Source organism: Corvus kubaryi, unplaced genomic scaffold (genome assembly GCF_017639235.1).
Source record: "Corvus kubaryi isolate FWS band 111438036 unplaced genomic scaffold, C.kubaryi_AGA036_p1.0 37284, whole genome shotgun sequence".
Lineage (NCBI taxonomy): Eukaryota > Metazoa > Chordata > Aves > Passeriformes > Corvidae > Corvus > Corvus kubaryi.
Window position 1 is genome coordinate 7,655,170 of NW_024581088.1, and position 21,052 is coordinate 7,676,221.

General features: G+C 47.9%; 2 protein-coding genes across 2 annotated transcripts in view; one reads left to right on the forward strand and one right to left on the reverse strand.

Annotated features, from left to right (window-relative positions):
- PIGL (phosphatidylinositol glycan anchor biosynthesis class L) overlaps positions 1-17,600 on the forward strand; it is a gene marked incomplete at its 5' end in the record, with an annotated part of 52,679 nt that extends 35,079 nt beyond the window's left edge. Inside the window, 5 exons of the mRNA XM_042026593.1 lie at positions 3,729-3,796; positions 10,673-10,795; positions 11,260-11,291; positions 15,799-15,932; positions 16,997-17,600. Of these exons, the coding sequence (XP_041882527.1) occupies positions 3,729-3,796; positions 10,673-10,795; positions 11,260-11,291; positions 15,799-15,932; positions 16,997-17,095 (456 nt within the window). The remainder of the gene's footprint in view (positions 1-3,728; positions 3,797-10,672; positions 10,796-11,259; positions 11,292-15,798; positions 15,933-16,996) is intronic.
- A 296-nt stretch (positions 17,601-17,896) lies between these two features.
- CENPV (centromere protein V) overlaps positions 17,897-21,052 on the reverse strand; it is a 3,689-nt gene continuing 533 nt past the window's right edge. The window contains exons 2-6 of the mRNA XM_042026594.1: positions 20,847-21,050; positions 19,801-19,899; positions 18,985-19,054; positions 18,506-18,620; positions 17,897-18,163 (exon numbers count right to left, since the gene is read on the reverse strand). Coding sequence (XP_041882528.1) covers positions 18,039-18,163; positions 18,506-18,620; positions 18,985-19,054; positions 19,801-19,899; positions 20,847-21,050 — 613 coding nt within the window. The 3' untranslated portion in view covers positions 17,897-18,038. The remainder of the gene's footprint in view (positions 18,164-18,505; positions 18,621-18,984; positions 19,055-19,800; positions 19,900-20,846; positions 21,051-21,052) is intronic.

The window sequence follows — 21,052 nt, forward strand, 5'->3', positions numbered from 1 at the left end:
TTCCCCAGTTCTCCCAGTAGTCACAGCATCGACAGTGGTATCTTTATTTACAGAACATGTTGTGTGCCATCTGGCAGTGGAGCAGGGGCTGCAATTCCAGCATGTCTGAAAGGAAGATTGCAAGGCAAGGAGTCCCACCATATTCTGTGTAGTTTCCTTCCATTACATGGTTACTCATTTGCTCAAATCCAGGAGTAGCTCAATCTTTTTGGGACATATTTCATCCAAGCTCTACATTAAATAGTGCAGACACAGAAATTAATGGTTGGTGTACTCAAAGCCAAAACTTTGGAAATTATTTCCTGCCTGCTGGATTTACAAGCAAAAGCCAGTGTTGCAGGGAGAGGCAGCCAAGGCTACTCTGTCTTGATCCAGATTAGAAAGTGTTTGGTGTGTAAAAAAAGAAGTTACATAGTATTGTGTGAGCTCCAGGCAGGCTCTTGTTGCTCCTAAATCAGACTCAAAAGACATCTCCAAACTCAGACTCAATGGCCTCTGAGTGTAAGGAGTGATGCTTGGGGGAAGGCCATGAGAAATGGAGTTGCTTGCTGTGGCATTTTAAGGGATGGCCCTTGCTAAAAAGCAGAGACCTTTGTGTGCCCACAGCAGATGTGTGCTGTGTTTGGAGCACTGCATGACACCAGAGAGAGGAGGGAGACCCTCAGCTTTGAGGTGTGGGGAGGGATCATGGACTCCAGACCTCTCAGGAGTTTTCTCTTCTGCTGGTAATTGAGTAATTTCCTCTGTGCTCTCCCCTCTCCGGAAGGGATTTCTGGACCTGTTTGTCTTGGCTGCTGCTCTGGCTTCCACTAGTGAAAGCTCCATTTCCTGAATACCAAGGTCACCCAGAAGAAAAACCAGCAACAGCAGCAGCTCCCATTTCAGAACAGGTGTGGGGAGGGAACTCCCTCTTGCCCTAAAGATTTCATTGAGCAATAATTTCCACATGAAGTATATTTATTGTCCCAGCCTTTCGCTCCCAGAACTGGCTAAGCCTGTTTTTAACCCAGACACTTTCAAGATGTTCAGGTTTTCTCATCCTGTCCTGATTGTTTGCTTGATTTCATCATCAGCCTGGTTCAGGTTAGGAGTTAAAAGCCAGCGCAGCAGGAGCTGCACTGTGTGGAAGGAGCAAATGCTCCCGTGTGAAAATATCTTCAGCATGTGAGAAAGAAATTCAAATTCCTTATCAATGAAATGAATCCCTGAAGCCAGAGGGATTGATTTACATGTGATTACTGCCTGCTTTAAGTCATGAACAGTACAGTGGTGCTGTGGAATCAGAGCCCTGTTAGATGACATATATAGATATTTAGATGATATATACTTAGGGTGGGACATCCCTGCTGTCCCAGAGCCAGGTGTGTGCTGAGAGGGATCAGACAAAGGGAATGCCACCGTGGCCAAGTCACTGTGCAGATACCTTGGGAATTGTACTTAAAAATTCGTTTATTGGAAGAGACAGGCAATTCAAGTGTAAATGTCCTAACAGTAAATTGGACAACAGTAATTGAAAATGAGCTCTGTGTAGTCTCTTCAGCTGGTTCAGATGTTACATAAGCTCAGCAGCTTCCATTTCAAAACAGATGTGAAGAAGAAAAGCCTCCAAAGGTGTTTCTGAACAGATAATTCCCATGTCAAGAATATTTCCTAACCCAGCCTTGTGCTCCCACAGTTGGCCCGAGCCAGTTTTGTAAAAACAATGATTAGTTTATTTAGTCTGCTCACTATAGTCTCTTATCTCAGTCTTCTGGTTTGTTCTCTTGTAACCTCCGCAGAAGGAAAAATGTGTGTTTTGGCTTGCCTGGGGTTTTTAGCTTGATTTCCTAAGGAAGCAGAAATAAAAGCAGAAATAATGCAATTGTATTTATATGTATGTGCACATGCATGTTTCAGAAGACTTTAGAGCCCATTGGCTAATTTCAGCCACTTTTGACAGAAGGGTACTACTCTTAAAAACGTTCTGTTTGTACAGGTTACATGAAAATCAGGGACCAGGCAGAAGAGACAAACCCTCTCTCTGTCTCCATTGACTAAAAGGGTTTAGTGCAAGTCCAGCCCATATCAGACTAACACTGTTACTCACCTGAACAGGAATTTATTCTGCCTGCATTGAGTGGGGTATGTTGTCATCTTAGGAAAGTGCCACTCTAGGTAGGAGTGACTTCAGAGTGTGTTTTTTTCTTATCTGCAAAGTACAGGGTGCTGTGTTCATTCCCTGAGCTGTGCTGAATTTCATGTCTTTCCCTGATGAGCTCCTCCAAAAGCTGATATCCGTAGGGAGGGCTCAGCACCATGGCAGGCCCTGCAGAGCTCTCTGGCAGTGCTGATGTGCAGCAGCCAAGGTTAAACACATCCTTTTTCTCTTTATAAAATAGAGGTTAACCAGAAAATGCTTCTTGAATGAAACCAATTTTGGTCCTACCAGTTCCTGCCAGCAATGAGCAACCTGGTGCTTGCTGGCAGCCACTGGGCAAAGTGGAAAGTCTAACTGTGAGCTTGTCCTGGGTGGGTGGGTTTATAAGCAGGCTTGTCTGAAGTTTGTGGGTTTTGAAGTATTTATCACTGCCTTTGTGTTTCCTCTCCCTCTTGACTCAATATCCCATGTCTGAGAGGGCCTCTCCTGCTGGAGGGTGGAGGAGCAAGTTGCAGGATGGGCACGGTGGCTTTTGATCTTCCCTTGATCTCTAACCCAGTGCTCCAGGCCCTGCATATAAAATAGATTTTGAGAAGGGAGGTGCAGTGAGTGAGCAAGGCTGTAGCATTTCCTTCCCTGAAGAGAGAACAAGCTTGCAAGGAAGCAAACATTGCCTGAAATGTGGGAGTTGATGAATTCTTCCTGGTCCCAGAGAAGGGAGCTGTGGAGAGCTCTGCTGCTGGGCTTCTCCCAGAGCAAGCACTGAGCTTTGCACTGTCCAGGGACTGTCACTTTCACCCCCTGGAAAGAGGATGGGCACACATTCCCTGTCTGCTCTACACTCTGTGCTGCCAGTCTGGCTTCTTGGTTGGGCATTGGAGCCTTTAAGTACCCAGTGCACAGCCCCACAGAGGGAGTGAGTCCCCAGTGGCTCTGGACAGTGACTGGTCACTGCTGTGCTCACACACTTCTGCATTTTGGAGTTCCCATTTCTCCCTGCAGAGAATCAATTTTTGTACAAAAGTGCAGTCAGATGGTTTAAAAAGGCTTCTTCTCCTATCGGATTATTTTATCACTGTTTAATTCTCTGGTGAAGCCTCGTTAGAACCAGGCCAGTCAGACACGCTTGTGTGGCTCTTGTTGCAGCAATGTCCTGATTCACAGCACAGCAAACTGCAGCTTCACCCTGTCATCCACAGGCACTGGAGGATGTTCTCACATCCAGGAGAGAGTGATTCATAGCGCTGGACCTTTCGGGTCAGGAACACATTTGCAACAGATCACTTTGAAAGTGACCTTTTGCCCTGGTAATAAGTAACAAGTGCATCCTGCCAATGGGGACACGGTCTTTGTCATCTTTCTGTTGTTCAAGCTGTTAGGCTGTGTAGTCATCTAGCTCCAGAGTGGCTTGTTTGTTTAGTTGTGTTTCTGTGGCATGAGGAGTTCACACACAAGGCCTCATTGTGCAACACATAAACAACTCGTTAGACACAACGGGCTGGGACAGGGCTGTGTTGGATATCAAATTTGGGAGCTGCACAGGCTCCTCCTCTCACTCCTAAATGCTTCTTGTTCTGTGGTTTTATTGCAGGTGGTGACATTTGATGCGGGAGGAGTGAGTGGCCATGCCAACCACATCTCTCTTCACACTGCTGTGAGGTACAGTGTCTGCACACTTCTCTGGGTGCCTCCCTGGGGGCTGCAGGGTCAACGTGGTGCTGGTGTGGAAGCAGAACCAAAGGCAGTGTTGACTTCACTGCTCCAACTGAGTGCCAGGCTGTGGGACACAACACTGTCTGGAGAAACTGCCACAGCTCTGGGAATAACCTACAGCATCTTTCAGTGTTCCATCAGCTGGGACCTTGCCAGTCTCACTTTCACTGGGCCCTCTTTGCTCTTCCTGTCCTTGATCCCACTAAAATATGCCACAGATCACTTTGCCCTTCTGCTTTGAGGAGAGTATGTGAATAGCTGATGCCTGAGCTGGTGGCACTTGGGTTTTGGAAAGTTCCGCACCACTGTTCCAGAGGATGTTGCCGTCTTGCCCAGGTACCTGAATTTCCCTCTCTGACCCAAGGACATTGCTCTTTCGCTGGAGCTGTCCCTATTTACCACTTTTAGGAAGAGTCCATTGGTCCATTAGTTCCTTCACCATTTTATTCCTTACATTATGGGACCCTCTGTCTCCGTGCCGTGGTGATGTGTGATGTGGTGAGGTTGACAGACAAAAATCCCTGTTTTAAAATCACTCAAATTTTGCTGGCAAGACAGCCACTGTATTTTACTTTAACCCTCTGCTCAGTCAGACCTTACTGTGTCCTAGAGAGATCTCCTCCAGAGCTGCCCCTGCCTTTCCCAGGCATGAGAAGAACTCTTTGCAAGTATAGCTTGTATTTATAGCACCCATTTGTTTTCTGAATCATCTGTGCAATTCAAGTAAACAAATTCTTCTGGCTCTCCTTGCTGACAACATCACAGTGATTTGCCTTTCTCACTTGCCTAGAGAAAGCTGCAGTGCCACAGAACCCATACTGGGACCTTCAGCTCCTCTGGGAAGATGCTGAGAGCTTTGATGGCTGGAACTCAAGTGTTAGAGGGGGATCATGGCTTTTCCCAGCAACTTCTGAAATAGCCTAACAGAGGAGAGGGGGTGGAGTTAAAGCAAACAGTGTCTTTGTTTGGGCTGAATGTGGAGATGGGTTCAGGCACAGTTGTTTGAGGAGTGAGCAGAGGTTGAGCAGAGGCTGATGACTGAGGAGCAGAGGTTGATGACCAATGTTCACACCATTGGCACAGAGGGACTAAAGAGCTTCCAGCTGCCTGTTTGCTCAGTCAACTGCTGTATGACCTACAAAGAGGAATGGAGGGCAGGCTGTTAGGTGTCCTCCACCCTGAAGAGATCATGGGAAAACAAGCTAGCAGCTGAGTTATATATGAGAAATTTAAGGAAAACTCTTGATTTTGATCCCATGTCTTACTTTGTGGCTGTGCAGAAATCACTTTCCCACCTTCATGCTTTAGGTTTCCTGTGTGTGCAGTGGGGATTTAACCCTCTACTTGTCTCAGAGCATGTTACCAGGAAATGCTCATTGTCTACAATTCCCTTGAACTCAGAGCTTTGCATTGGTCCTCAGCTAGAGCAGAACATTGTCTGAGCTGATGAGATCCGTGCTGATAGGGACACCAGAGCATGAGCAGTTCTCATTAACTAAGGGCTGGTTTATGTCTTGTCTCCCTTCCAGTCCTGAATCAGCAGAATTAATCATGGTAGCCCCATCATCTGCATGTGGCAGGAGTGACACTGTGGCTGCTGAAAGGTTAAGTTTATTTTTAGTGGCTTGCTTGCCCTCATTATTTTTCAGTTTGTGTTATGGAGGAAGTAGAGCGTGACTGTATCACTCCTGACTCTCGGTGCCCTGATGAGTTCTCACATGTTGGCCAGTACAGGCAGCACTGGGAGCATAAACTGAGGCTTCTCCTGTCCCCCTGTGCCAGCAGAGCTCTGCAGAGCAGCAGTGGCTGCCCCTGGGGCCCCAGTGCTACATGGCAAGAGAAAGGCAAACGACCTCTCCCCTCTAGGTATCAACTGCAATGTATTTATTAACCATCTCTAAACAAGTCCTGCAGGGTTCTGCCTCCACTGTGAAAAGTGGAGGAAAGGATGCAGCAGAGGGCTGGTGCAGTGATCCTCAGCTCTTCTGGATGCTCCCAGTCTCTGGGAGACAGGCTGGTGCTCACTTCCATGACATTACTTTCTCCAAGAACAGGGGTATAACAGGCTGACTCCTCTCACAGCTCTTCGCTTCAGGAGGTGCAAATTATTGAACAGCTTCAAGGAATAAAACAGTTCAGGAAATGGTCGTAGCTGAGCAGATGCTCAGTATTGTCTGCTAAGAGCATAAATATTCTTTCCAGTGTCTGGAACAGAAGTTATGTTCAAAGGAGCAGGAACTACTCAGAAGAAATGAGTTCTTTCCCTTGCAGCAACCTTCCTCCTGACAGCTTGCAGGAGTCCAGCTGCTGCTGTGTGCCTGCCTGGCCTTCAGATCTGGGAGGAACTGGGAAACACCAAGGTTCAAGGGTGGATTTGTTCTTCTGCAAGGGAAAAATAAGAAAAAACAGGGTGGGAGAGGAACACAAATTGCTATTTGATTTCAGTCTCCCCTGGGAGTATTTCAGTTCTGGCTCCCAGACGGAAAAAAAAACAGCCCAAACCCAAGAAAAACCCACTGCAGCAAAGCAGGAAGAACTGGAAGCAATCTCCTGTAGCTTGATTTGGCAACATGATTCTCTCTTATCCCTCAAAACAGGAGCTTTTCCTGTGGCCATGGGAGGTTGGATCCGTTACGCTCATCCACAAGGAAGAGCAGGTTTTGAGTGACAACCAGGTCACTTTATCCCCCCTCAGCATTTGGCCAGTCACTAGGCACTGTGGTAATGAGCTTGGTAAATACTGTGTGACAGGAATATTGGAGAACCTCTCTTTCCTGCACTCTGAAATGACAGTGCCTGCACTGAGATCACATGTAATATCAAGGTGGTTTAGTTTTGCATGAGTCACTGTGCATTTTGATTTTAAACAAGCCCTCTTGCCCAGGAGCCTGGCAAATGGGGGCTGTTTGGTTTGTTGTTTGCTTGCTTAGGATGGAGAGGAATCATCTTTGTGAGGAGGAGGAAGGACTGTACCACTTGTTTTCTTTAGTGAGCTATTAAATCCATTTCATCCTAGCTAGAACAGAAAAGAATAGTCTTGTCTGCTTAGGGCAGAGCAAACTGAGTGGAAAATAGGAGCTGCTATATTTAACCACTGTGCATTATGTTGTTATAGCAACTGCATCCATAAAACTTCTATCAATGATGCCATATAAAAAGCTACATCAAGGAATCATTAGCTGAGCCTATTCTCGTCAATTCCATTTGGAAAAACACCTCTCAGTCCTGCAGGATGCTTTTTAACATTCACCAGCTCTGTGGCAGGTTGTAAATGAGGCTGTGCAGAGACAATATTTGGGAGCTTTATCACTCAGCAGTTGATTAGGATGCAGCCTGAGTGCCACCAATGCCTTGTTGCACTTCCATGTCCCAGCCCGGTCACTGAATGCCCCATCCCTGAATGCCTTGGACATTGTGCAGAAGGGCTGCACTGAGGCTCCCTGGAAGAGGAGGGTTGGTTAAATGCCAGCTGCAAATCCATGTGTGGAAACAATGAGCAGAGCAGTGTGCAGCCAATGCCACTTGGTGGGAGCCATTCTCAGAGGCTGCCAAGTGCGTCCCACCCCAACAAAGCACAATTCTTGTGTTGAGTTTCCAAGGCCAGGTCTTAAAGGACAGAGAGGAAGCCGGGTTTGGATGATTAGCTTGATAATGGTGGATAATATCCCATTTACCATTTTTATTTGGTGCCTTCTTACAGTGTGTTGCTGGAAGATCTCTCCCTCCTTTCAGCAGCTGCAGCCCATGCATTTCTCACTTGTTTTACTGATCTTCAATGTCCTGGGGGAGCTTATGTGAGTGATGGCTGTGGTTGCAGCCAGACTGTCCCCATAAGGCTGAGACAGAATTGTCCTCTGCTGTCTATCCTTGAGACTTCCCCTCAAAGCTCTCTGCACTGGCATACATCCCATAGTTTTCTACATTTTATCTCATTCCTTTATTCCTTTCCCTCATTCCTTAATTTGGCCAGGTTCATCCATCCCAGTGCCCTTCCATGGCATTGTCAAGAGCCATTAAGATTAAAGCTGGGGTGTCCTTCCCAGTATCACTGGGCTGCTAGCAGCAAGTGGAGCAGTGACACTGCACATTCTTCTCCCAGACAGTGCAGGGGCCCAAAGCACAGAGCCAGGGACAGCTCTGTCAGCTGGAAGATCTCTGAATTGCCACTGGCAGAACCATCTTTTGCCCCTGTCCCATGTGTGAGTACAGAGTTGTACAAACTGTTGCTCCATGGTGTAGTTCAGGGTGCATGGAAATGGAGCCAGAAAGTCCAGTTAGGGAGGGAGGAGGCATTCCAGAGAGCAAACATCCAACATCTGGCAAGTATATCCTTCTAATGTCTCTGTGATTCCTAGGAGAATGCCTGTTCTTCCTCCTTCACATCTGTTTCATCAGATTAATCGGGCAGATTAGAGGCTGGAATCCTAAATGGAGCCCCAACGCAGCTTTAAGACATCCATTCTTTGCCATGCTCTTCAAAACTGTATTTCCCCAGTGCTCCACAGCAGCCAGCAGTCAGTTCAGTGAAGGGTTTTGCCTCTGGCTTGGGAAACTGGAGAGTGAAGTCGTTGAATTAAATGAACAACTTCTCATCAAACAGAACATCACCCAAACCTTAACACACCCACGTGGGCATGAGCCCCAGAGGAGTTCTGTGCTCCCCAGGACCGAGGTTTCAGCTCCATCTTGACTTGTTCCCCTTGGAACAGGTTGGGAGGTTTCACTGGTCAGTGCCACATAGGAGCTGACCCACTCACACCTTTCCTTGAGGATGCCTGAGTGAAGACAGGGAATTTGGGAGCGAGCTCCGTCCTGCAGTTTGCATTTCAGTGTTTCTGTTGAGCAGATGGAGCTGATGGCTGCAGGCAGCAACAGCCTTCAAAGCAGCTGGGCCTTGAGGGAGGAGCTGGGGCTGAGTTCTTGCAGGGCAGAAATAGTTGGAGCCTTTGGATGTCTCACAGCCTTTGCAACTTCTTCACTGCAGAGGGTCTCACATGTGGATCTGAACCTACCACAGGCATAACAGAGAGGGTGCAGGGAGAGGTGTCCTGTAATCACCAGCCTCTGGCACTTGGGCAGTGGGTGGGAACAAGCCACCTTAGGTCACTTCATGTTTAAAAAGGATTATAAAAAGTCTCTCTGGGGAAAAAAAAGAAAACACCCATATGGAAAAATCTCCTGAAAAAGAGCCTGTTTGTGTTTTACTTTTTGAGATTTTTTTATGCCAAACTCTTTCATTTTGCCCAAACCACAGCAAGTCCAATCTGTAAAACAACATTCCCAAAATGGCAACAACTGAGAGCTGCAACCTCTCCCCTACTTGGAAGTGTCCCACGGAGACGCTCCAGCAGGGTGGAGATGGGAGCAAGAAGATGGATTTGGGAGAGGATTGGCTCATTTTGTGAACGTGTGCAGGAGGTAGAGCTTCGTGTTTCTCTCTCTCTCTGCAACCACAGAGAAATACAAATGAGCAAGGCTGCAATTCCTCTGCACATAGAGCTGGGTGGAGCCCGTTCCCAGGGCTCTGCACTGAGCCTTGCTGAGAACTGAAGCATTTGGATTGGGACAAAAAGGATGAGGAGAGATGCAGTTTCTTCATGCCTGTCTTCCAGATGAGTGACAGGTCTGCTGGTAGCAGCTTTGAGGACCTTTCAGTAACCAAACACAGTTTGTGTCTCCCTGAACCTTTACACAAGCACAAATTCCTTAATTTGCTGCTAAATCAAGCTCTTCTTCCCTGCTGAAGATGCTTCCTGCTCCTGCTGAAACATTTCCCTATGAGCTGGATCTCTCACTCCTGTTTCTAGTGACAGGAATGGTTATTATTAGTTCCCTCTTGGAGCAGCTCAGTGCTTTGACGGTGCCTTCATGGCGGAGCAGCACACCCAGAACAGACACTGGCCCTTTAGAGAGCTTGCCAAATTTCACAACCACTCACTGCTTTATCTCCAAGCTTATTCTAAAAGATTCCCACCCTGCTAACTGTACCAAGTGCTGAATCATTTCTTTGGGTGGCCAGATTCCACTTGTGGGGGAAGAAACCTCTGGCAGAAGAGCAGAGCAGATATTAATGGAGATATTTAAATTACAAGGCAACATTTAACAATCTTTGTCAGAGCAGTAAGACTTGAGTGGTGGGGTAGAAGGTGGTCAAGTCAGTATTCCAAGGCCATTGTTTAGTAGGAGATGGCATTGCTTTGGCTCTGGAGCAGAGGACACCACTGGCAGGAGAGTCTGTTTAAATATGTTTTCTGATTGCTGTTTGAGTTCTGTCATGACCTGCATTTCTGGCTTGACTTTTGCTTTGTATTGCATTGGGTATTCATCACTCTGTGCTTCCTATTTTGTCTAGGCCTGTGTAGCTAATCCTTTTCCTTGAACTTAACCAATAGCCAGAGATAATCCTAGTTTGAAAGTGACTGGAGAAACACAGCAGTTTACATATAATGCATGTTTTATCCTGGCTGATTTACACATGAACTGGGACATTGTCCTTTGTTAAATACACCACTGTAACGTGATAACAATCTCTTTAAATATTACACAGGGTTAAATAACTTTTTTTTATTATTATTTCCTTTCTCCTTTTGGCAAATGTTCCATTGTTTGGATTTCTTTTTCTCCTGGAAGAGCAGGACTGGGTGTGGGACAGACCTGAGTGCCATCTGCTGGAGACCTGCTGCTTCCCAGCCCTGCCGTGGGCCAAATCCAGGCAATGCATACGGGAATGTCAGCACAAGTGCTCCGAAGTCATGAGCAGAAAAAACAAGAGAATTAAAAAGGAATTGAAGTTAACACTCTCTGATTTCCTCACCCTCTCAGGGTCATTTGCTTACGCTTCTTGATGGAAGTGCCAGCGCCATTCCCATCCCCCATAGTGCTCCTGTCGTTCTGTTTTGCTACAGAGACTCCCCAGGACAAAGTCATGAAGGGATCAAAGTCTTGGTGAGCAAAAAGCCAGAGCATCTTCTCAGATGTCCCAGTGCCAGCCTGGGTTAGGAAAAAAAGAGCTGGTGCCCCAAGAGGAGCAGCCACTGAGACAATGCCCCTGGCCAGCAGAGCCTGGGCTTTAAACAGCCAGAGGTGCTCTCAGGGGTGAACAGCCTTTGGTAGCCCCTTGTGTTTCCCTTGAGAAGTCTGAGAGTGAATTTGATTTATGGAGCTTATTTGTGACGTGTCCCAGCAGCCAGAATGAGGAAAGGAATGGCAGAATAGTGTGGGGAATGAGGCTTATCCTTGCCTGAGGTGCATCCAGTATGGGCTCCTGAAGCTTCTCACAAGATTGGCCATTGTCTGTGTGTGTGTGTTAAATGACAAGGGTTGGTTTAGTGTGCAGAGTTTATACATGTAAAATCAGGGTTTGAGTAACTCCACTGAGTGTTGACCACCTTGTATCTCTTCTTTCACAGGTACCTGCATTCAGAGGGGAAGTTACCTGAAGGTAGGAGTCCATCACCTCCCATCCCAACCTCACATCCCCACCCTGCAGTCCTTTACATCACTGTTGTGTCCAGGGTTCCAGCTGCCCAACTCACCCCTGCACTGCAAATGAAACCCACAGCTGAACGTTTATCTGCCTGCAATTTTTTACCAGCTCAGGCTTCTCTACAGTCACTTTTCAGTCCCTTGGGGTTGTCCTGCCTCAGTGGTGTGATGCAGTGTCTGGCCTGTGCCTCTTGGGTGAATTTGAGTGCTCTTTCCAGGTCTCTCAGCTTAGTTACAGAGGTTTTGGTCACGTCTTGCTTACAAGCCTTCTTCCTTTTTATGACAAAAGCCTCAGAAACAATTACCACCTTAGCCAAAAATGTTTGCATGTAGCAAGTTAAGCCTCCACCAAAATGTGCTCAGGAAAGGAATCTGAAATCTGCAGTGGCACAACAAACTGTAGTGGCTTCTTCCACCTGTGAGCAAGAATCTCTGAGAAATTCTCTGTACCAGTAGGGAAAGGAAAGAAACAAAGTACAGAAGGAGGTTGTTACTGAGCTCTTTTGTAGAGTAGAGCTGCAGCCCGTATCTCTAGCAAACAGTGCCTGCCCAGGGACAAATGTATGGACCTCGTTTAAGCACAAAGCTGCCACTCAGCTGTTTGGACAGAGCATAGGAAGGTGGCTCAGCCAGGCCCACCCAGTGAACCTCCTGCTCCCTCAGCAGCCATCCAGGCTGTGTTCCTTTAATGCTAATTCCCAAATCATTGTAGGATTTGAATGAGTCACAACAAATCAGTTTTAATTCTCTGCTAGCAGGAAGTTGCAGGCCTAATGAGACAGCATGAGCCAAGATGGCAGAATGCCCTTAAGCTGAGCTCTGACTCTAGTCCCTTCAGTTCCCCAGTTTATGAAAGAGGAGTATTAGTGCCAGCTTCTTTCCTAGGATCTTTTCTTTGTTCAGCCTTGGGATGCAGCAGAGCTCTGTGTGCTGTGTGCAGCACAAAGGACAAGGACCTGCAGTGGTTGATGTCACTGCTGGCTGTCAGGCCCCATCTACACCGAGCCACTTTCATGTGCTGCTCATGCAGGTTTGTGAGATTCACTCTGGTCCTGAATATGGGCTGTGCCTCAAATCCATTCAGGTTTGAAACAGACCCACATATAGAGAACATTTCCATTTCTCCAGCAGCATCAAGAGACTGCTGGAGCTCTGTGCAAGCCTTGCTGTTCTGATTACATCACATCTGACATGACCTACAAACACCAAAGGAACGGGGAGCTCCCATGCTGCTGCTTACGCTAAGCCTTTCCAAATATAGTTCCAGTCTCATTGAAATTCCCAGTATTTATAATTTGATCTGGCAGGCGTGCAGGGCTGTGCATCAGAGGGGCTTAATGAAACGAGTGATGCTGGGATTGAGGCTGGCTGGCTGGAACAGAAAGGCATGTTCAGGCCATGGAAAAGTGCTGCGCTGCTCTTGGTAAGAGGGAACTGTTTGTGGGTGAGCCTGTGTAAGCCCATGTGATCAGGGAATCCACAGAAAATCTCCCTGCAAATGCAAAAGCCAGCTAAGCCTTGCATTGCCTCAGTGATATGCAAATGAGCACCCTAAATATCCTGCTTTGCTTTCTAATGCCTTTCGCCAGCACAAACACAACAGGCTTTTTATAATCTGTAATGAAGTTCTCCAGCCCAGGCACAAGCACTTGTTTCAAGAAGCCAAGACAACTGCTGGATGTGCTCCCACCCCTGCCACTGACCCCTTCCAGCTATAACCAATGCTCTTCCAGAAGAACCTGTGCCTCCTTCCTTCAGGAGCAGTGCAGGCCTGCAGCATACACAGTGCTCACTCAGGCACTCCTCATTCTAGGCATCCTTGCTGCCTGAGTGATTTGGAAGCAGAAAGCCAAGCTGAGCAGGCTGCAGGCTTCACACACTTCTATTCTCAGCCTAATCCATGAGCTATATTGATCCTGCCCTTTCTGCCAACCTGGAGAGGTTGCATTACACTGCTAATCCCATCCTGCCCAGGTCACAGGCACAGCAGGCTCTGACAAGCTTCACCTGCTGGTGTCACAGGAGCAGACTCCTCAATGGCAGCACTGCTCTCACCCCACGCATGTTTCTCTGAACACTTTTCCATCTCTCCCTGGACTGTACATTCCTTCCCTGCTTCATGTCATCTCACATTGCCATGCAGAGCAGGCTTTGCTGTCAGCACATGGAAATCCTGGTCAGATCACTGACACAGAGGGCTCTTACACTGCCCTTCTTTTTGGGGAGCTGAATTCCACCACTTAGCCTGATCTGACCGAGGAGGGCCCAGCAGGTTGACCCATCCACACTAAAATCACTTGCCATGGTTTTGAGCCCTTATTGCTTAGCTTTGGGGAACAAAAGGGTGTAATTGTTCCATGAATTAATATTTCTCAGGGAAAGAGATTGAGGAAAGGGAGAGCACATTTGGTTAAGAGAGCAGCCTCCTTCAGAGGCCTGTGCCAGGCCTCTCTTCCCATCACTGTGAGTAGGAATTGATGTGGCATTGCCAGAGTCCATTAAAACCATCCAGGGAAGGAAAGACCCATTGTCCCGTGTTTGAAAAGCAAACAGGTGCCAGTGGGAATGCTGACAGGAGCAGCACTGTACTAATTCACTCCTCTGAAACTACCACAGCAGCAGCCCAGAGGATCTCTACAGAGAAAGGGGAAGAGTGGTTCCCCCACTCACGGCACATCACAAGTTTGCTATTTGGAAACAAGAAACGTCTCCAGTGGGAGTGAAAGAAGTGTCAGGGCACTCTGTGAGCAACTGCAGCACTTGTGCCTGCAGAGCATCCCTTGGGAGAGCAACTGGAGCGGATGGCAGCCGAACAGCTCTGCCTGTCCCTTGTCCCTGCGGGCTGTGAGCGGGAGAGGGGCTCAGGTTCGGGGTCAGGAAGTGTCCCGGCCATGCTGGTCCCACAGCCCCCGCATTCCCGCACGTCCCGGGGCCCTGCCGGGCGCTCGGCATTGCCCAGCTGCCGCTCCGGGACGCGCCGTGACCTTGCGGGGCCGGGGCCGGGGCTGCGGCAGGACGGCGGTGGGGACACGGCGGTGGCACGGGTGGGACAGGAGGTGCTGCTGGCAGCGGTGCCGAAGGGATGCGGGCCCCGCTGTCCCGGCTCCCGTCCCGCGGCCGGCGGACGCCGCCACCTCCCGGCCGCTCCCGAGCACCGCCCGCCGCTTCCAGCGGGGATTTTCCGCCGCTGCCCGGCACAGCACGGGCTCGTCAGCGCCTGTCCGCATGGAAGCGCCGGTGACTGCCCTTAAGGGCTCTGCCCCTGCCCATTGTTGCTCACAGGAGGAGAAAATCTCTCCTGTGAATGCTCTGTGCGACCTGCTGGGGAGTCAGGTCCCAGTATCCCGTGTCCCCTTCAATGGAAGGGAAGCATGGCCCTGGAGCCCTCTGTGATACTAAAATGAAGAGTTAACCAGTCTTGCTTTGGAGAGTGGGAGAGGCTATTAAAAAGTTGGAACAACACCCTTGGAGAAAAGAAAAGAAAGAAAGGAATTGAAAGATCCTGGAGATGTGCCAGAGGGAGTCCATGAGAGCTTTGTTCTGTCTCTTCTGTGTAATTTCACTGTTTCAGGGCTCACTGAAGGAAATCTCATTGCAAATCGAATTGCATCTCTGACCACCTGTGTAAACTGTGACTTTGGCCTCTTCTGTCAAACTTTAATACAATGTGGGAAGTGTGGAACATAATCACAGCAGCTTCCAAGCCAAGGAAATCCCAAAGCAGCTCTCTTGAGAGCTACAGGCTCTTAAGGGGACCATCAGTAGCTCTGAACTCATCAGTGAAGACAATTTAGCCATGGTAAAAAAAGCAGCAATTAACTTTTGAGTTCAAAGGGATCTTTAAAACCGAAAAAAACCCCTACAACATCAGCAGAATCTTTAAACATGTTACTTTCGTCTGCTTCATCACAAATATCTGAACAATGAATTCAGGAACTCTGTTAAAGTGTAACTGCCTGCCTGAGTTAATATTTGATTCCTGAGGCTTGTAAATATTTATTCTGTAGCTAAGAATTGGAATAGAAAGATGAAATTTCATTTTGGTAGCTGAACCAGAAACTACTGTTTTAAAATTCCATTACATGATACAGTGCCAGCATTCAGAGAATCATCTGCACCTTTTTCTTTGAGCCTAATTATGTAGGAATAATTTAAATTATAAGCAAAAAAACCACACAGTTTTTGGGGTATTCAAAGCTAGCTTTGCTTTCCACAGGCTATTACAGAACAAGAACCAGTACAAAGGGTCATATACAGAATAAGAGCCAATACAAATGGTCATAGATGTGCACTGGGCACACAGAAATCCTGGTGAAAGCATCAGAAGTTGCTCCCCTTTGACACAAAAAAGATTCCCAAGGCCAGCAGCACAGGGAAGCTGCAAAGACCTGCTGAGCCTGGAGAAAAGGGCACCTTACAAGAATGCTGCTGTTTTGAAATATTTCTCCTCTTTCTCTGTGTAGGGTGCCGTGTGCTCCTGCTGGAATCAGTGAATCTCTTCAGGAAGTACATTTCCTTCCTGGATGTCCTCATTTCCTGCCTCCTGCCCAGGGATGCACTCTTCATCCTCACAGAGGAGGAGACTGAACAAGCCAAGGTGAGATGTGTGGCACCTGCTTGACCTGTTTGAGTGGCTCATCATCATTGTGAGCACTTTAGTCACAAGTGTCACATTCCCAGGGAATGCCAGAAATAGTTGTATCCATGAGTTATAAATGTCACTAAGGAATGTCTGCAGTGATTTTTAAAACAGGGACAAGCCAGGTTACCTCATGTGCTGCGTGACAGGATGGGGCTGAGCAGATCTGCAGCTCAGAGATCTCCAGGAGCCACAGGGCACTGAGTTTTATACTGTCTCCAGGATGTAGGGTGCATTTCCAAGGATGCATTTCAAAGGAAACTGGATCCAACATAATACTCTGAACGTGTGAGTGGCCTGTTAAAGACTGGCATGACTGCATGGCAGGAAGAGCATCCTTGGATCACAGCTCTAACTAAAGATGGAGACAGCCAGTGAACTTGTGGTCCAACGCTCTTCACAAGTTTCCTTTACTGTACATTTTTAAGCTATTTTGCTGCATAGGATTCTCACACATTTATGAAAATATTTACCCAGCAAACAGTGCTGCTAATTCACAAATTAAGACTTTTCCTGCTTCTGAGGCTGCTAAAAGATAGATTTACTTACAGAAAAGCTTGGATAAAGGTGGTGTTCATTATCCCCATGTATTTTTGTTCCTGAAATCTGACCTTTCTAGGCTGGTGCACTATAAATAGACTCAGTTGCAGCTGGCAGTGTGTGGTCAGAAGGAGCAGAGGTGTTCCCAGAGACACCTATCGGGGTCCTGCTTCCCAGCATGTGAACACTGAGGCCAGGGATCACTTGGGGAGGAGGAGTTAGAAGTGACATATAAAGTCTCCTTTCTAGCAGGACCTTCTGAACATCAGGCAGCACACCACCAGACTTGGGGGCAGACAGGCCTCTCCTGCCCTCCTGGCCCAGAGCTTAGGCAGCCTTCCACCTCCTCTGCTTCTCCCTGCTCACTGAAAACAGGCTCTCCTATGAATGGGCACTGACCCTCACAGCAGGAGCAGGAAAACTGCCCTCACATCAGCTCTGGAAGGTTCTTTTAATGCTCTCTGCACTGTTTTTCCTCCTAGAGAGCCATGCGGTGCCATCGCAGCCAACTCCTCTGGTTCCGCCAGCTCTACCTGCTCTTCTCTCGTTACCTGGTGGTCAATTCACTGCGCCTGCTCTGACAGGACATCACTCACAGCTCCAGGAGTAAAAGAATGAGCAAAAAAAGACTGTGCCAGGCCCAGGACGCCAGAAAACTCCTATGTTAGGTGCTCAAGAGGACAGGGTACTCTGTGTGGCATTCTTCACACTACAAAGCCCAGGCTGGGTGAACTTTCTCCCGAATACCTTGTTGCCTGATACATTGAGAACAAGGTTAACAGCTACTCTATTTTCTCACCATAGAAGCTTAAATAAAGTGAGAAATTCGGATTAACTTTAATTGGGAGTCAAGCCCAGGAGGATTCTGGATTGGAGAAGATACGGCACAAACTCTTTCCCCAAGAAGATACAGCTGCAAGGACTGCTTGGCAACTATCTCTCGGTGCCTTTGTAAAATCCAGGTATCAGGAGTAACTTTTCAAAGATCATGCTATCTCCACAGATACCACAACCACAACACCTTTGTTATTCAGTGAGAACTTTAAAAAGCCAAAGCTTTTGAATAAAACATCAGAAATCATGCAATTTTTTCTAATCGCACTGATCTTTGTTGCTGCTTCTTTTATACACACTGTGTTGCAGGCTCCACCTTCACAGTGTCCCTCATGAAATATGAGCATTTCTTCTTGCTCAGAACACAGGGCTCAAGATCAACTCACAAGAGTGTCAGCAGGACACAGGAATGAGGTGCAAGTGACTGTAATGAGGTCTTTTGTATTGTGATTTAAACTTTAGCACAGCTAAAGGCGAAGTGCCAAACTAGCAACCCTGGAGTGGTTTACAGAGCAGAGGCAGTTGGAAAACTGAACATCACAAAGGAATGAGACAATCAGCATAGAAAGATTTATTTAAGAAACAGAGAACAGGTAACAGTAACGTAAAGATTGATTTCACCAACCATCACCCAGGAAACCCCAGACTGCAGTTCCATGGCAGTGCTCCAAGGGCTGCTGGAAGGATGTGTCAGGGTTTTGACATGTCTCTGATGGTCTTGTGTTCCCTCACTGCTTTCTCCCATTCCTTGCCATTGATATCCTCTGTGATAATGGTCTGCACGGTGCCATCATCCAGACAGTGGGGAGCTATTCCTGAAGAAAAACAGTACACAGAAACCTGCTTTTCATAAAATGTGGGAGATGCCTGCTCCATTCCATGGATGGGGCATCTCAGGGAATTGTAAATGCTATTGCTGTAAGGCTGAGGAGCCGGGATGAGAATCTTTCATAGGAAGAAGCCCAGACATTATAGGTAAGACTCTTTCTTATGGAGGAGCTACAGGTTCAGCCTGCAGTTCCATATGTTTATTAACACTTTAGGAACAAACTCTTAGGACAGATGCTGCTCACTGCTGTCATATCAGCATCCAGTGGAGTCTTTATCCAAGGTTTGCCTGGTGGTTAACTGGTTAGCACAGCTTACTTTGTACCTACCATAACCATCAGGGTTAGAACGAGGAGTATAAAAGCTCTGAACACCACAGGTCTTGCAGAACGTGTGCTGGGCACGGTGTGTGTTGAAGGTGTATGTTGTCAAATTGTCAGCACCCTAAGCAGAGGAAAAGCAGTGTAAGTTTTCCATGGAAATAGATGGATTAATTGCTTTGGGCCTGTAGCTAAGAAATGAACAATTTAAAATGCCACCTTCCTGTCTTTACTTGAGGTGGAGAGCTGTGCATTCCTGCTCCTTTTCTGAACCCCTGTGCTTTGTATGCACACGTGTCCGTAACAGTCGGGCCTGGGAACTGCAAGAGCTCTAAACCAGATGCACTAACACATCCAACCAGACAGCTTAAAATGCAGCCATTTCCCCCAACCAGCCAAACTTAGGGCAGAAAACTGGTTGTTCTTGGCTCTTTGAGGATAACACTGCTCATGTTCATGGCCATGCTCTTACTGTGTTCTTACTCTACCTTCAGCAGCTTGAAACGCGACGCTGGCACAATGAAGTGTCTGTTCTGTTTCTTTGTGCAAATGCTGCAACTGTAAAAGAAAAGGCAGACCTTTCTAGAAGAAGTGGACAGGTTGTAGTGCAGCAATTGGACCTCTTGACAACAGAAATTCCACTGACAGCTAGAATGGCTCAGAGGTAAGCGGAAAAAGTGGATTTGTGGTGTCAGTAGTGTTTGGCTGAGCACACCCATGGAATAGACTGACCCTACACAGGTACCCCAATAAGATATTCTCACACACAACTCTTGAGGACAAACTCTAGCCCTGAGAAATCCACTTAATCGCTCAGAGCACGCTTGGCCAATTTTGCCAACATTCATTACCTTGCAAACAAAGTAAAGTTCAGAAGTTCACCCTTGAGCTAGAAGCAAATGAGTTGCAGGCAAAGAGGGATCACTACTGAAACCAGAGAGTATCTTAGCTTGAGGCATGTGGTCAGAGCTGTAATGTCACTTGAGAAGAACAAGTTAAAAAAAGACCAATGTGCTTTGAGCCCACTGCATCAGAGGAAACAGAAAGCAGATGGCTGAGCACCTGGACTCATTAGATCTCTCCTGACACTTTCTGTGTGAGCCTGGCTGTGAGACATGAAGTCCTACCCAAAGCAGCACCTGAAATCACCAACACTGATCTCACAGCAGATCAGGAAATAATTAGGGGTAAACCGTATGGAAACAGCTCAGAGGGTGTTCTGCAGCAGTCTCATCTTTAGCTCTAAGGCTGGAAAAGCAGAGAGCTGACATTCATCTCTGGGAACAGGGAACAAACCAACTCACTTGCAGTTAAACACGTGCAGATCTGCAGAAGCCCAGACCTCAAAGCGGACAGCTCCACAGTGACAGCCTCCTGTGTGCTTCACCAAGCCCCTGTATTCACTGGAGAGAGAGACAACAGAGCTTTTGGGATCATCCTCTCTCGTTTTTTGGCCAAGAGAACAGTAAGGCTATATATGACATTATTCGGTTCTGTCTTGAGCTGTTGCAGAACACCAAGAAATGTATCCACTCAAATGTATTTAATAACGTGTCGGAATGACGTAGAGGTTGGCTTTTGTCCTCTGCAGCAATTACTTTTGGGGTTTAATTAGAAGGAAAGAAGAGCACCAGTGTGAGGACACTTCACGCTGTACAACACAGCTCCCCACCGCAGTCCGGGTCAAAGTACTGACCCTACAGCTGCGTCCGTACACAACCCTACACAGAAGCCAGGGCTATCACCTCAAAACAAATTGCTTGGAACTGAGAACTGAATTTCCCCACAATTTTCCCCATAGTTCCTCCAACACCACTAATATTCCTCCATTTAAAAGCCGGAGAAAGCAGAGATAAGTGGATTCTACATAATATTTGAAATGTCTTTTATTTCGAGTTGTAATTGCAGAGGAACTTTGACCAAGGAATTTCTGAGCCTGTGCTGCTCCCTGTCCCCAAGCCTCCCCCACAGCAGCTGGGCAGTCACCGTGCGGGTCAATCGCAAAATGCAAAGGAAAAACATTTTCCTTCCAGATTTTGCCGCCCACGGACAGTTCTAATGTGCCGTGCTCTGCACAGAGCGAGCACAGGAAATGGGTGGAGATTTAGAAGCTGCGCCTCGCGGAGCTCCCCAAGGGCATTTTTGATGGGATAGCCTTAAAACACGGGCAGCCTTAGCACAGAAACCCACTTTTTTTCCGTGGTGCGTGCGTCCTCCCCTCCCCATCCCACCGCCGGCCCCCCTTCTCGGCAGCTCCCGGGACCCGCGGTGCAGATGCCGCCCAGAGAACGATGCCATCAGCGGGCCTCGGGCAGGAGCGCGGAGCAGCCGCCCCGGCCCCGTTACTCACTACGCGTCCAGCAGCAGCCGCGCCGCCTCCTCGCAGCTCAGCCGGTGCCGCTCCTGGAAGGCGGCCCAGCGCCCGCTCTGCGCCCCCAGATCGATGGCGCCGGGCCCGGGGGACCCCGCCTTGGCCCCGGCCGGGGCTCCCCCCGCATTCCTGCCCCTGGCCACACGCCAGCGAACTGGGGGCGCAGCGCGGGCGCTGGGCCGCCT